The sequence below is a fragment of the Oncorhynchus masou genome, chromosome 12, assembly GCF_036934945.1.
Source record: "Oncorhynchus masou masou isolate Uvic2021 chromosome 12, UVic_Omas_1.1, whole genome shotgun sequence".
Classification (NCBI taxonomy): Eukaryota; Metazoa; Chordata; class Actinopteri; order Salmoniformes; family Salmonidae; genus Oncorhynchus; species Oncorhynchus masou.
In genome coordinates, this window is record NC_088223.1 from 96,474,114 (window position 1) to 96,488,323 (window position 14,210).

A 14,210-nucleotide genomic window follows, 5' to 3' on the forward strand; every position below is an offset into this window, starting at 1 on the left:
ACTGATATTGTTTGTCTAAGGACATTGCATGGCTGTGTGCTCAATTTTAAACACCTCTCAGCAATGGGTGTGCCTGAAATAGCTGAATCCACTCATTTGAAGGGGTATCCACAAACTTTCGCAAAGTATTCAGGGCCCTTGACTTTTTCCACATTTTGTTACGTAAAGGCACATGACAGCTTTCTTTCAGCTTGCTTTTCAAAAAAGGCACCTAAAGACTCTCAGACCATGAGAGTCTGATCTGGTTTGATGAAACCCAGGTTGAACTCTTTGGCCTGAATGCCAAGTGTCACGTCTGGATGAAACCTGGCACCATCCCTATGGTGAAGCATGGTCGTGGCAGCATCATGCTCTGGGGATGTTTTTCAGCGGCAGGGTCTGGGAGACTAGTCAGGATCAAGGGAAAGATGAACTGAGCAAAGTACAAAGAGATCCTTGATGAAACCTGCTCCAGAGTGCTCAGGACCTCGGACTGAGCAGAATGTTCACCTTCCAACAGGACAACAACCCTAAGCACACAGCCAAGACAATGCAGGAGACAAGTCGGGACAAGTCTCTGAATGTCATTGAGTGGCCCGGCCAGAGCCCAGACTTGAACCCGCTCTAACATATATGGAGAGACCTGAATATAGCTGTGCAGCGACGCTCCCCATTCAACCTGACAGAGCTTGAGAGAATCTGCAGACAAGAATGGGAGAAACAGCCCAAATACAGGTGTGCCGAACTTGTAGCGTCATACCCAAGAAGACTCGAGGCCGCGGGGCCAGACGCGAGCCTACCAGAGGAGCTAAATGCCTTTTATGCTCTTTCATGCTCTTTTCTGTTCACCACAACTCCAACATCATTACTGAGTTTGCAAGAAAGGTGGTAGGCCTGATCACCGACAATGATGAGACAGCCTATAGGGAGGAGGTCAGAGATCTGGCAGTGTGGTGCCAGGACAACAACCTCTTCCTCAATGTGAGAAAGATAAAGGATCTGATCGTGGACTATAGGAAAAGTAGGGCTGAACAAGCCTCCATTAACATCGACTGGGCTGAAGTGGATGAGAGGTAGAGAGTTTCAAGTTCCTTGGTGACCATATTTACTCAGGAGACTGAATGGGTCCCCAGATCCTCAAAAAGTTATACAGCCACACCATCGAGAGCATCCTGACTGGTTGCATCACCGCCTGGTATGGAAACTGCTCGTTATTCGACCGTAAGGCACTACAGAGGGTAGTGTGTACGGCCCAGTACATCACTGGGGCCAAGCTTTAAAAACGAAAATGTATTTAACCTTTATTTAACTAGGCAAGTCAGTTAAGAACAAATTCTTATTTACAATGACGGCCTAACCCAGCCAAACTCTAACCCGGATGACGCTGGGCCAATTGTGCGCAACCCTATGGGACTGCCAATCACGACCAGTTGTGATACAGCCTGGAATCGAACCAGGGTCTGTAGTGACGTCTCTGAGATGCCTTAGACCTCTCGAGAGCTTCCTGACATCCATACTAGGTGTTGTCAGAGGCCCCAAACATTGTCGAAGACGCCATTCACCCAACTCATAGACTGTTCTCTCTGCTACCACACTGCAAGCGGTACCGAGCGCCAAGACTTGGACCAAAAGGCTCCTTAACAGCTTCTAACCCCAAGCCATAAGACTGCTGAACAATGAATTAAATGGCCACCTGGACAATTTACATTTACACCCCCTCCATTTGTTTTGTACACTGCTGATACTTGCTGTTTATTACCTATGCATATTTTCCCCTCTAGGAGACTGAAAATACTTGGCATGGGTCCGCTGATCCTCAAAAAGTTCTTCAGCTGCACCAGAGAGCATGGTTGCATCACTGCCTGGTATGGCAACTGCTCGGCATCTGACCGTAAGGCGCTACAGAGGGTAGTGCATACGGACGGTCCAGTTGATTGCAGGGCCAAGCTTCCTGCCATCCATACCAGGTGGTGTCAGAGGAAAGCCCATAACATTGTCAAAGACTCCAGTCACCCAAAAGTCATAGATTGTTTTCTCTGCTACCGCACGGCAAGCGGTACCGGAGTGCCAAGACTTGGACCAAAAGGCTCCTTAACAGCTTCTACCCCCATTAGATGCTGAACAATGAATTAAATGGCCACCGGACTATTAACATTGACACCCGCTTTGTTTTTACACTGCTACTTTTTGCTGTTACTTATCTATGCATAGCCACTTTACAAATTACTTTGAGAAACCTGTGCCCTCTGCACATTGACTCGGTATCACCTGTATATAGTCTCATTAATGTTTTGTCATTTTCTTGTGTTACTTTTTGATATTACATTTTTTCACGTTAGTATATTTAGTAAATATTTATAACTCTTTCTTGAACTGCATTGTTGGTTAAGGGCTTGTAAGTAATCATTTCACGGTAAAGTCTACGCCTTATGTATTCGGCGCAGGTGATGAATACAATTTTATTTCATTTGATTTGAAAGGTCTACTGACGTTGTGTGATACACAGTGACCTCTAGTGGTGAGCCACAGCCACTACATCACAGGGAGATAACGGAAGTTTACAACAAGGTAGCCTATATCCTGTTTCAGAGGAATACACTGTTTCAGAGGAAACACACATATATAGCTCATCCATGGTTTTAGCAGATCTAAAGGTAGAGTATATTAGTAGTTAGTTATTAATTATTATACTAGTTATTAAGTATTTAATACCTGTAACGGCGTTCTTCATTTGTTGAATGAGAGTCGGACCGGAAGAGTCTGGTTGACTGGCGGATCCTGGCAGACTGACGGCTCTGGCTGCTTCATGCTGACTGACGGCTCTGGCTGCTCCATGCTGACTGGCGGCTCTGGCTGCTCCATGCAGATTGACAGCTCTGGCGGCTTCTTGCAGACTGACAGCTCTGACTGTTCCATGCAGACTAACATCTTTGGCAGCTCCTTGCCGACTGGCAGCTCCTTGCAGACTGGCAGCTCCTTGCAGACTGGCAGCTCCTTGCAGACTGGCAGCTCCATGCAGACTGGCAGCTCCTAGCTGCTCCATGCAGACTAGCAGCTCTGGCTGCTCCGAACAGGCAGGAGGCTCCGGCAGCGCTGGAGAGGAGAAATGCTCTGATAGCGCTGAACAGGTGGGAGACTCCGACAGCGCAGGAGAGAAGAAAGGCTCCGACAGCGCAGGAGAGGGAGAGGCGAGGAGAGGCGAGGCGCACTGTAGGCCTGATGCGTGGTGCTGGCACTGGTGGTATTTGGCCGAAGACACGCACAGGAAGCCTGGTGCGGGGAGCTGCTACCGGAGGGCTGGGGTGTGGAGGTGGTACTGGATACGGACCCTGCAGGCGCACTGGAGCTCTTGAGCACCGAGCCTGCCCAACCTTACCAGGTTGAATCCTCTCGGTCGCCCTGCCAGTTTTTTTTTTTTTTTTTCACCTTTATTTAACCAGGTTGGCTAGTTGAGAACAAGTTCTCATTTACAACTGTGACCTGGCCAAGATAAAGCATAGCAGTGTGAACAGACAACACAGAGTTACACATGGAGTAAACAATTAACAAGTCAATAACACAGTAGAAAAAAGGGAGTCTATATACAATGTGTGCAAAAGGCATGAGGAGGTAGGCGAATAATTACAATATTGCAGATTAACACTGGATTGATAAATGATCATGTACAGGTAGAGATATTGGTGTGCAAAAGAGCAGAAAAGTAAATAAATAAAAACTGTGGGGATGAGGTAGGTGAAAATGGGTGGGCTATTTACCAATAGATTATGTACAGCTGCAGCGATCGGTTAGCTGCTCAGATAGCTGATGTTTGAAGTTGGTGAGGGAGATAAAGGTCTCCAACTTCAGCGATTTTGCAATTCGTTCCAGTCACAGGCAGCAGAGTACTGGAACGAAAGGCGGCCGAATGAGGTGTTGGCTTTAGGGATGATCAGTGAGATACACCTGCTGGAGCGCGTGCTACAGATGGGTGTTGCCATCGTGACCAGTGAACTGAGATAAGGCGGAGCTTTACCTAGCATGGCCTTGTAGATGACCTGGAACCAGTGGGTCTGGCGACGAATATGGAGCGAGGGCCAGCCGACTAGAGCATACAAGTCGCAGTGGTGGGTGGTATAAGGTGCTTTAGTGACAAAACGGATGGCACTGTGATAAACTGCATCCGGTTTGCTGAGAAGAGTGTTGGAAGCAATTTTGTAGATGACATCGCCGAAGTCGAGGATCGGTAGGATAGTCAGTTTTACTGACTCCAGTCACCCAGTGCAGCGAGGTGTATTCCACCCGCACTGGGCTATGTAGGCAAACCGGAGACACCGAGCGCAAGGCTGGTACTATGTAAGCCGGCCCAAGGAGACGCACTGGGGACCAGATGCGTAGAGCCGGCTTCATGGCATTTGGCTCGCGCTCAATCTAGCCCGGCCGATACGCGGAGCTGAAATATACCGCACCGGGCTATGCACCCGCACTGGGGACCCCATGCGCACCACTGCATAACACGGTGCCTGCCCGGTCTCTCTAGCCCCCGGTAAGCACAGGGAGTTTGCGCAGGTCTCCTACCTGGCGTAGCGTATACTCCTGAAAGCCCCCCAAGAAATTTTTGCGGCTGATTTTCTGGTTTAGCTCTGCGCCGCCGTGTCCTTCTTTTCGACTCCATTCTCCTATAGCCCTCTTCGCACTGCTCCAGCGAATCCCAGGCGGGCTCCGGCACTCTCTCTGGGTCGGCCGCCCACCTGTCTATTTCTTCCCACGTCGTATACTCCAAGTGGTGTAGCCTCTCCCACTGAAGCTGCTTCTGTTGCCTCTCCTGTGGCTCCTGCCTGTTAACACGCTGCTCGGTCCGTGTGTGGTGTGTGATTCTGTAACGGCGTTCTTCATTTGTTGAATGAGAGTCGGACCGAAATGCAGCGTGTTGGTTACTCATGTTATTTAATGAAACAAATGAATCGCGGTACATGGAATAACTGATAAATACAAAAAACAACAAACGGAACGTGAAACCTATTACAGCCTATCTGGTGAACACTACACAGAGACAGGAACAATCACCCACGAAATACAAAGTGAAACCCAGGCTACCTAAATACGGTTCCCAACCAGAGACAACGAGAATCACCTGACTCTGATTGAGAACCGTCTCAGGCAGCCAAGCCTAAACTAGACACACCCCTAATCAACCACAATCCCAATGCCTACAAAAACCCCAATACGACAACACAATAAACCCATGTCACACCCTGGCCTGAACAAATATATAACGAAAACACAAAATACAATGACCAAGGCGTGACAACACCATGTCTGGTGTTTACCCTTCTAGACAGGTTGACAATCATCTGAAAATGTTGAGAGTATAGATTTGCCTCATCAAACAGTGTGATTATCTTGAAGATTACCCAACAGAGTTTCCATGGCTACATCTAAGTCACTCAGTTACAAAAGTCATCTGAGTGACTCGTGATGTTTTCTGACATCTCTGGAGTGACAGGCTTAATGCACAACTCTAATGCACAACCTTAACCCTAACTAATCCATTAGGATGTGAACCAACAGATAGTCCTTCCTGAGCTGTGAGAGTACCGTGTGCTAGCTAGTTGAGTATCCTCGCTGCACACAGACGTCAATTCGACGTCTATTCAGCGTTAGTTCAACGTAACTTAATTTAAATGATTTGGAAACAACGTTGATTCAACCAGTGGGTCCAATCAAACTCAGTCCTCAACAGCAACATTACACTACCCCACTCCCTTCACATCAACCCACACTCTCCCTAAAATGGAGGAGGACAAGATCCAAGATGTCTGCTCAGTTTCTCTAGGTTGATATGGTTCTCCTGTCTGTAGTAGGAAACCCCATGTGAGCTCACAATACACCCTCAGGAACAAACAGCAGTCTATCCTCTCTTCCTTCTTTTTCTCTACTCCTTTATTTTCTGCATTAGAATTGTACTTCCCAGGAACACCTGCGAGAAGCTACATGTGCCACTGTGAGATGTTAGACTAAAGTCTAAATCCAGGACCCTGTTAAAAAACGGCATGGTACATCCAAAAATGAGACGGTTCATTCCAATAGGGTTCTATCCTGTTTGATAAAGGTACCAGACAGACAAAAGTTCCAAAGGGGCGTGATAAGGTGTGGTATGTAGGGTGGTCAGGGCAGGCTGTGGCAGTTGTCAGCTGGGTCCCAGCACTCTACAGGTCTCGGTCCTCCTCTCCCCGGGCCTCCAGACCATTATGTAGAAACGCCTCTTTCTCAGGAGACATGGGCTCCATGTTGTTTGAGTGGCTGGCTATGTAGCCGTTCAGCTCTACATCAGACCCAGGAGAGGAGCGGTCCAGAGCCGCCTCAGCACTGTGGTGGATCCCGTAGCCAAAGTAGATCACAAACCCTGCAATAAACAGAGGGGTTAATAATGGAATGTCTTGGAAGAGGATATATTTATTTTATTTTTTGATTTAACCCTGGGGCATTGGGATATGTTTTTAGACCAGAGGACAAAGTGCCTCCAAAACCAGCATCTGGTCTCCCATCCAGGGACTGACCAGGACCAACCCTGCTTAGCTTCAGAGCCAAGCCAGCAGCATCTGGTCTCCCATCCAGGGACTGACCAGGACCAACCCTGCTTAGCTTCAGAGCCAAGCCAGCAGCATCTGGTCTCCCATCCAGGGACTGACCAGGACCAACCCTGCTTAGCTTCAGAGCCAAGCCAGCAGCATCTGGTCTCCCATCCAGGGACTGACCAGGACCAACCCTGCTTAGCTTCAGAGCCAAGCCAGCAGCATCTGGTCTCCCATCCAGGGACTGACCAGGACCAACCCTGCTTAGCTTCAGAGCCAAGCCAGCAGCATCTGGTCTCCCATCCAGGGACTGACCAGGACCAACCCTGCTTAGCTTCAGAGCCAAGCCAGCAGCGGTATCTCTATAGAGGAGTTGATAATATTCTGATAATGTCTTGGAAGAGGATATCTCAATAGAGATGACATTGTTATAGAAAATAGTTTCTTACCTATAGCCATCCAGACAGCGAAGCGTATCCACGTGCCTCTGTCCAGTTGCATCATCAGGTAGACGTTGACAAACATGCTGACCACTGGGATGAACGGCAACAGGGGCACCTTAAGGGGTCGGAGGTAAAATACAAAGGTCATGCAGAGGTCAGCTAGTCAGAAACAAGAGGCGTAATCCGAGTCGATATTCACCTTAAAATAAGAAATTCTCCTCGACAACAAATTGGAAAAAACAAATATTGTGTAAAAGAGCCTACTTTGTCGTCAATTTTCTTTTATACAGAAGTAACAAAACATGCCAAAAATATATTATGTTGTTCAGGTCAAACAAGGTAAAATCTCCCAACCTTCTCCCACGTAGGGATATATGGAGCCTGTGAGAAAAGTCTATTTGGTGTGGGAGATGGTGTCCAAGCAAGACACACGAAGGTGGAAAACATTTAATCAAAGACATTTAACTTGTCTGTTAGTACCTCCACTCACTATTTGTAACTACAGTGGGGAGAACAAGTATTTGATACACTGCCGATATTGCAGGTTTTCCTACTTACAAAGCATGTAGAGGTCTGTAATTTTTATCATAGGTACACAAAATTCTAGAAAATCACATTGTACGATTTGTAAATAATTAATTTGCATTTTATTGCATGACATAAGTATTTGATAGATCAGAAAAGCAGAACTTAATATTTGGTACAGAAACCTTTGTTTGTAATTACAGAGATCATACGATTCCTGTAGTTCTTGACCAGGTTTGCACACACTGCAGCAGGGATTTTGGCCCACTCCTCCATACAGACCTTCTCCAGATCCTTCAGGTTTCGGGGCTGTCACTGGGCAATACGGACTTTCAGCTCCCTCCAAAGATTTTCTATTGCGTTCAGGACTGGAGACTAGCTAGGCCACTCCAGGACCTTGAGATGCTTCTTACGGAGGCACTCCTCAGTTGCCCTGGCTGTGTGTTTCGGGTCGTTGTCATGCTGGAAGACCCATCCACAACCCATCTTCAATGCTCTTACTGAGGGAAGGAGGTTGTTGGCCAAGATCTCGTGTTACATGGCCCCTTCCATCCACCCCTCAATAAGGTGTACTTACACAGCTCTCTGGTCTTGTCCATTGTGGAGAGGTTGGAGTCTGTTTGATTGAGTGTGTGGACAGGTGTCTTTTATACAGGTAACGAGTTCAAACAGGTGCAGTTAATACAGATAATGAGTGGAGAACAGGAGGGCTTCTTAAAGAAAAACTAACAGGTCTGTGAGAGACGAATTCTTACTGGTTGGTAGGTGATCAAATCCTTTCGTCAAATACTTATGTCAATAAAATGCAAATTAATTACTTAAAAATCATACAATGTGATTTTCTGGATTTGTGTTTTAGATTCCGTCTCTCACAGTTGAAGTGTACCTATGATAAAAATTACAGACCTCTACATGCTTTGTAAGTAGGAAAACCTGCACAATCGACAGTGTATCAAATACTTGTTCTCCCCACTTTATATAGTCTGTTTGTTTGTGCTGTTGGTCTTGGATAACTTAATGTTCCAGTCGTTAGCTAGCTAGCACTCATTCACATGGCTGCTAGGACATCACAAGGGGTATTTTATTTAACCTTCATTTAACTAGGCAAGTCTTATTTATAATGATGGTCTAGGAACAGTGGGTTAACTGGTCTAGGAACAGTGGGTTAACTGGTCTAGGAACAGTGGGTTAACTGCCTTGTTCAGGCGCAGAACAACAGATTTTTACCTTGTCAGCTCGGGGATTAGATCTTGCAACCTTTCGGATACTAGTGCAACACTCTAACCTCTAGGCTACCTGCTCTAACCACTAGGCTCCCTTCCCTAACCACTAGGCTATGCTGCTTTAACCACTAGGCTATGCTGCTCTAACCACTAGGCTACCTTCCCTAACCACTAGGCTATGCTGCTCTAACCACTAGGCTATGCTGCTCTAACCACTAGGCTACCTTCCCTAACCACTAGGCTATGCTGCTTTAACCACTAGGCTATGCTGCTCTAACCACTAGGCTACCTTCCCTAACCACTAGGCTATGCTGCTCTAACCACTAGGCTATGCTGCTCTAACCACTAGGCTACCTGCTCTAACCACTAGGCTATCTTCCCTAACCACTAGGCTATGCTGCTCTAACCACTAGGCTATGCTGCTCTAACCACTAGGCTACCTTCCCTAACCACTAGGCTATGCTGCTCTAACCACTAGGCTATGCTGCTCTAACCACTAGGCTACCTGCTCTAACCACTAGGCTCCCTTCCCTAACCACTAGGCTATGCTGCTTTAACCACTAGGCTATGCTGCTCTAACCACTAGGCTACCTTCCCTAACCACTAGGCTATGCTGTTCTAACCACTAGGCTATGCTGCTCTAACCACTAGGCTACCTTCCCTAACCACTAGGCTATGCTGCTTTAACCACTAGGCTATGCTGCTCTAACCACTAGGCTACCTGCTCTAACCACTAGGCTATCTTCCCTAACCACTAGGCTATGCTGCTCTAACCACTAGGCTACGCTGCTCTAACCAGTAGGCTACCTTCCCTAACCACTAGGCTATGCTGCTCTAACCACTAGGCTACCTACCTCTAACCACTAGGCTATGCTGCTCTAACCACTCGGCTACGCTGCTCTAACCACTAGGCAACCTGCTCTAACCACTAGGCTACGTTTCCTAACCACTAGGCTATGCTGCTTTAACCACTCGGCTATGCTGCTCTAACCACTAGGCTACCTTCCCTAACCACTAGGCTATGCTGCTCTAACCACTAGGCTACCTACCTCTAACCACTAGGCTATGCTGCTCTAACCACTCGGCTACGCTGCTCTAACCACTAGGCAACCTGCTCTAACCACTAGGCTACGTTTCCTAACCACTAGGCTATGCTGCTTTAACCACTCGGCTATGCTGCTCTAACCACTAGGCTACCTTCCCTAACCACTAGGCTATGCTGCTCTAACCACTAGGCTACCTAACTCTAACCACTAGGCTACCTGCTCTAACCACTAGGCTACCTACCTCTAACCACTAGATGACCTACCTCTAACCACTAGACTACCTACTCTAACCACTAGGCTACCTGCTCTAACCACTAGGCTACCTACCTCTAACCACTAGATGACCTACCTCTAACCACTAGACTACCTACTCTAACCACTAGGCTACCTACCTCTAACCACTAGGCTACCTACTCTAACCACTAGGCTACCTGCTCTAACCACTAGACTACCTACTCTAACTCTAGGCTACCTGCCTCTAGCCACTAGGCTACCTGTTCTAACCACTAGGCTACCTGCCTCTAGCCACTAGGCTACCTACTCTAACCACTAGGCTACCTGCTCTAACCACTAGGCTACCTACTCTAACCACTAGGCTACCTGCCTCTAACCACTAGGCTACCTGCCTCTAACCACTAGGCTACCTGCCTCCTAACCACTAGGCTACCTACTCTAACCACTAGGCTACCTGCTCTAACCACTAGGCTACCTACTCTAACCACTAGGCTACCTGCCTCTAACCACTAGGCTACCTGCCTCTAACCACTAGGCTACCTGCCTCTAACAACTAGGCTACCTAATCTAACCACTAGGCTACCTGCCTCTAACCACTAGGCTACTTGCCTCTAACCACGAGGCTACCTGCCTCTATCCACTAGGCTACCTGCCTCTAACCACTAGGGCTACCTGCCTCTAACCACTAGGCTACCTACTCTAACCACTAGGCTACCTACCTCTAACCACTAGACTACTTGTCTCTAACCACTAGGCTACCTGCCACCCCACATAAGGAAACCTTACAATATTATGTTTTTCTATGTAGTGAGAACACTCAGAAGCAGGCAGTGTTGAAAAATAACATTTAGATATGTTGTACTTTTCTTAAATGTAGTTTTGTAGTTGTCTAAAACAAGCAGACAACAAGTAAAATGGACAATTTGGTTTTCCGTTAAGAAAAAAAATCATTAATTTACTCATCAATTCACAATGCAGATTAATGGTCCAATTACCTATGTTGGAACGCTAGGTCGAGCAATGAATGTATATCTACCGCAGTCACACCCTTTACATTTTTTTAAACCTTTATTGAACTAGGCAAGTCAGTAAAATACAAATTCTTATTTTCAATGATGGCCTAGGAACAGTGGGTTAACTGCCTGTTCAGTGGCAGAACGACAGATTTGTACCTTGTCAGCTCGGGGAATTCAACTTGCAACCTTTCGGTTACTAGTCTAACGCTCTAACCACTAGGCTACCCTGCCGTCCCCCTTGAAGATACCTCGGCTACAACGTGTTGGTTTTCCATAAGGGTACACGACTTTATAAATGCAGACAAGAAACCTTCTCTGGAGATAGTTTGGATGCGTCTCAATCCAGCGCATCCAATAATGTCACACTTCTGCATGAAGATGGGGTGTTGGGGGTGTTTGTCAGACCATGAGACATGAAGATGGGGTGTTGGAGGTGTTTGTCAGACCATGAGACATGAAGATGGGGTGTTGGAGGTGTTTGTCAGACCATGAGACATGAAGATGGGGTGTTGGAGGTGTTTGTCAGACCATGAGACATGAAGATGGGGTGTTGGAGGTGTTTGTCAGACCATGAGACATGAAGATGGGGTGTTGGAGGTGTTTGTCAGACCATGAGACATGAAGATGGGGTGTTGGATGTGTTTGTCAGACCATGAGACGTGAAGATGGGGTGTTGGATGTGTTTGTCAGACCATGAGACATGAAGATGGGGTGTGGGAGGTGTTTGTCAGACCATGAGACATGAAGATGGGGTGTTGGAGGTGTTTGTCAGACCATGAGACATGAAGATGGGGTGATGGAGGTGTTTGTCAGACCATGAGACATGAAGATGGGGTGTTGGGGGTGTTTGTCAGACCATGAGACATGAAGATGGGGTGTTGGAGGTGTTTATCAGACCATGAGACATGAAGATGGGGTGTTGGAGGTGTTTGTCAGACCATGAGACATGAAGATGGGGTGTGGGAGGTGTTTGTCAGACCATGAGACATGAAGATGGGGTGTTGGAGGTGTTTGTCAGACCATGAGACATGAAGATGGGGTGTTGGAGGTGTTTATCAGACCATGAGACATGAAGATGGGGTGTTGGAGGTGTTTGTCAGACCATGAGACATGAAGATGGGGTGATGGAGGTGTTTGTCAGACCATGAGACATGAAGATGGGGTGTTGGGGGTGTTTGTCAGACCATGAGACATGAAGATGGGGTGATGGAGGTGTTTGTCAGACCATGAGACATGAAGATGGGGTGTTGGAGGTGTTTGTCAGACCATGATACATGAAGATGGGGTGATGGAGGTGTTTGTCAGACCATGATACATGAAGATGGGGTGATGGAGGTGTTTGTCAGACCATGAGACATGAAGATGGGGTGTTTGTCAGACCATGAGACATGAAGATTGGGTGTTGGAGGTGTTTGTCAGACCATGAGACATGAAGATGGGGTGTTGGAGGTGTTTGTCAGACCATGAGACATGAAGATGGGGTGTTGGAGGTGTATGTCAGACCATGAGACATGAAGATGGGGTGTTGGAGGTGTTTGTCAGACCATGAGACATGAAGATGGGATGTTTGTCAGACCATGAGACATGAAGATGGGGTGTTGGAGGTGTTTGTCAGACCATGAGACATGAAGATGGGGTGTTGGAGGTGTTTGTCAGACCATGAGACATGAAGATGGGGTGTTGGAGGTGTTTGTCAGACCATGAGACATGAAGATGGGGTGTTGGAGGTGTTTGTCAGACCATGATACATGAAGATGGGGTGATGGAGGTGTTTGTCAGACCATGAGACATGAAGATGGGGTGTTGGAGGTGTTTGTCAGACCATGAGACATGAAGATGGGGTGTTGGAGGTGTTTGTCAGACCATGAGACATGAAGATGGGGTGTTGGAGGTGTTTGTCAGACCATGATACATGAAGATGGGGTGATGGAGGTGTTTGTCAGACCATGAGACATGAAGATGGGGTGTTGGAGGTGTTTGTCAGACCATGAGACATGAAGATGGGGTGTTGGAGGTGTTTGTCAGACCATGAGACATGAAGATGGGGTGTTGGAGGTGTTTGTCAGACCATGAGACATGAAGATGGGGTGATGGAGGTGTTTGTCAGACAATGAGACATGAAGATGGGGTGTTTGTCAGACCATGAGACGTGAAGATGGGGTGTTGGAGGTGTTTGTCAGACCATGAGACATGAAGATGGGGTGTTTGTCAGACCATGAGACGTGAAGATGGGGTGTTGGAGGTGTTTGTCAGACCATGAGACATGAAGATGGGGTGTTGGAGGTGTTTGTCAGACCATGAGACATGAAGATGGGGTGTTGGAGGTGTTTGTCAGACCATGATACATGAAGATGGGGTGATGGAGGTGTTTGTCAGACCATGAGACATGAAGATGGGGTGTTGGAGGTGTTTGTCAGACCATGAGACATGAAGATGGGGTGTTGGGGGTGTTTGTCAGACCATGAGACATGAAGATGGGGTGTTGGAGGTGTTTGTCAGACCATGAGACATGAAGATGGGGTGTTGGAGGTGTTTGTCAGACCATGAGACATGAAGATGGGGTGTTGGAGGTGTTTGTCAGACCATGAGACATGAAGATGGGGTGTTGGAGGTGTTTGTCAGACCATGAGACATGAAGATGGGGTGTTGGAGGTGTTTGTCAGACCATGAGACATGAAGATGGGGTGTTGGAGGTGTTTGTCAGACCATGAGACATGAAGATGGGGTGTTGGAGGTGTTTGTCAGACCATGAGACATGAAGATGGGGTGTTGGAGGTGTTTGTCAGACCATGAGACATGAAGATGGGGTGTTTGTCAGACCATGAGACGTGAAGATGGGGTGTTGGATGTGTTTGTCAGACCATGAGACATGAAGATGGGGTGTTGGAGGTGTTTATCAGACCATGAGACATGAAGATGGGGTGTTGGAGGTGTTTGTCAGACCATGAGACATGAAGATGGGGTGTGGGAGGTGTTTGTCAGACCATGAGACATGAAGATGGGGTGTTGGAGGTGTTTGTCAGACCATGAGACATGAAGATGGGGTGATGGAGGTGTTTGTCAGACCATGAGACATGAAGATGGGGTGTTGGGGGTGTTTGTCAGACCATGAGACATGAAGATGGGGTGATGGAGGTGTTTGTCAGACCATGAGACATGAAGATGGGGTGTTGGAGGTGTTTGTCAGACCATG

General features: G+C 47.4%; 2 protein-coding genes across 2 annotated transcripts in view; both read right to left on the reverse strand.

Moving 5' to 3' along the window:
- LOC135549443 (cell adhesion molecule 2-like) overlaps positions 1 to 14,210 on the reverse strand; it is a 1,019,298-nt gene that overhangs the window by 172,200 nt on the left and 832,888 nt on the right. The gene's annotated exons all lie outside the window — the stretch shown is intronic.
- LOC135551110 (high affinity cationic amino acid transporter 1-like) overlaps positions 4,942 to 14,210 on the reverse strand; it is a 126,737-nt gene continuing 117,468 nt past the window's right edge. Inside the window, exons 12-13 of the mRNA XM_064982533.1 lie at positions 6,980 to 7,088; positions 4,942 to 6,361 (exon numbers count right to left, since the gene is read on the reverse strand). Of these exons, the coding sequence (XP_064838605.1) occupies positions 6,165 to 6,361; positions 6,980 to 7,088 (306 nt within the window). The 3' untranslated portion in view covers positions 4,942 to 6,164. The remainder of the gene's footprint in view (positions 6,362 to 6,979; positions 7,089 to 14,210) is intronic.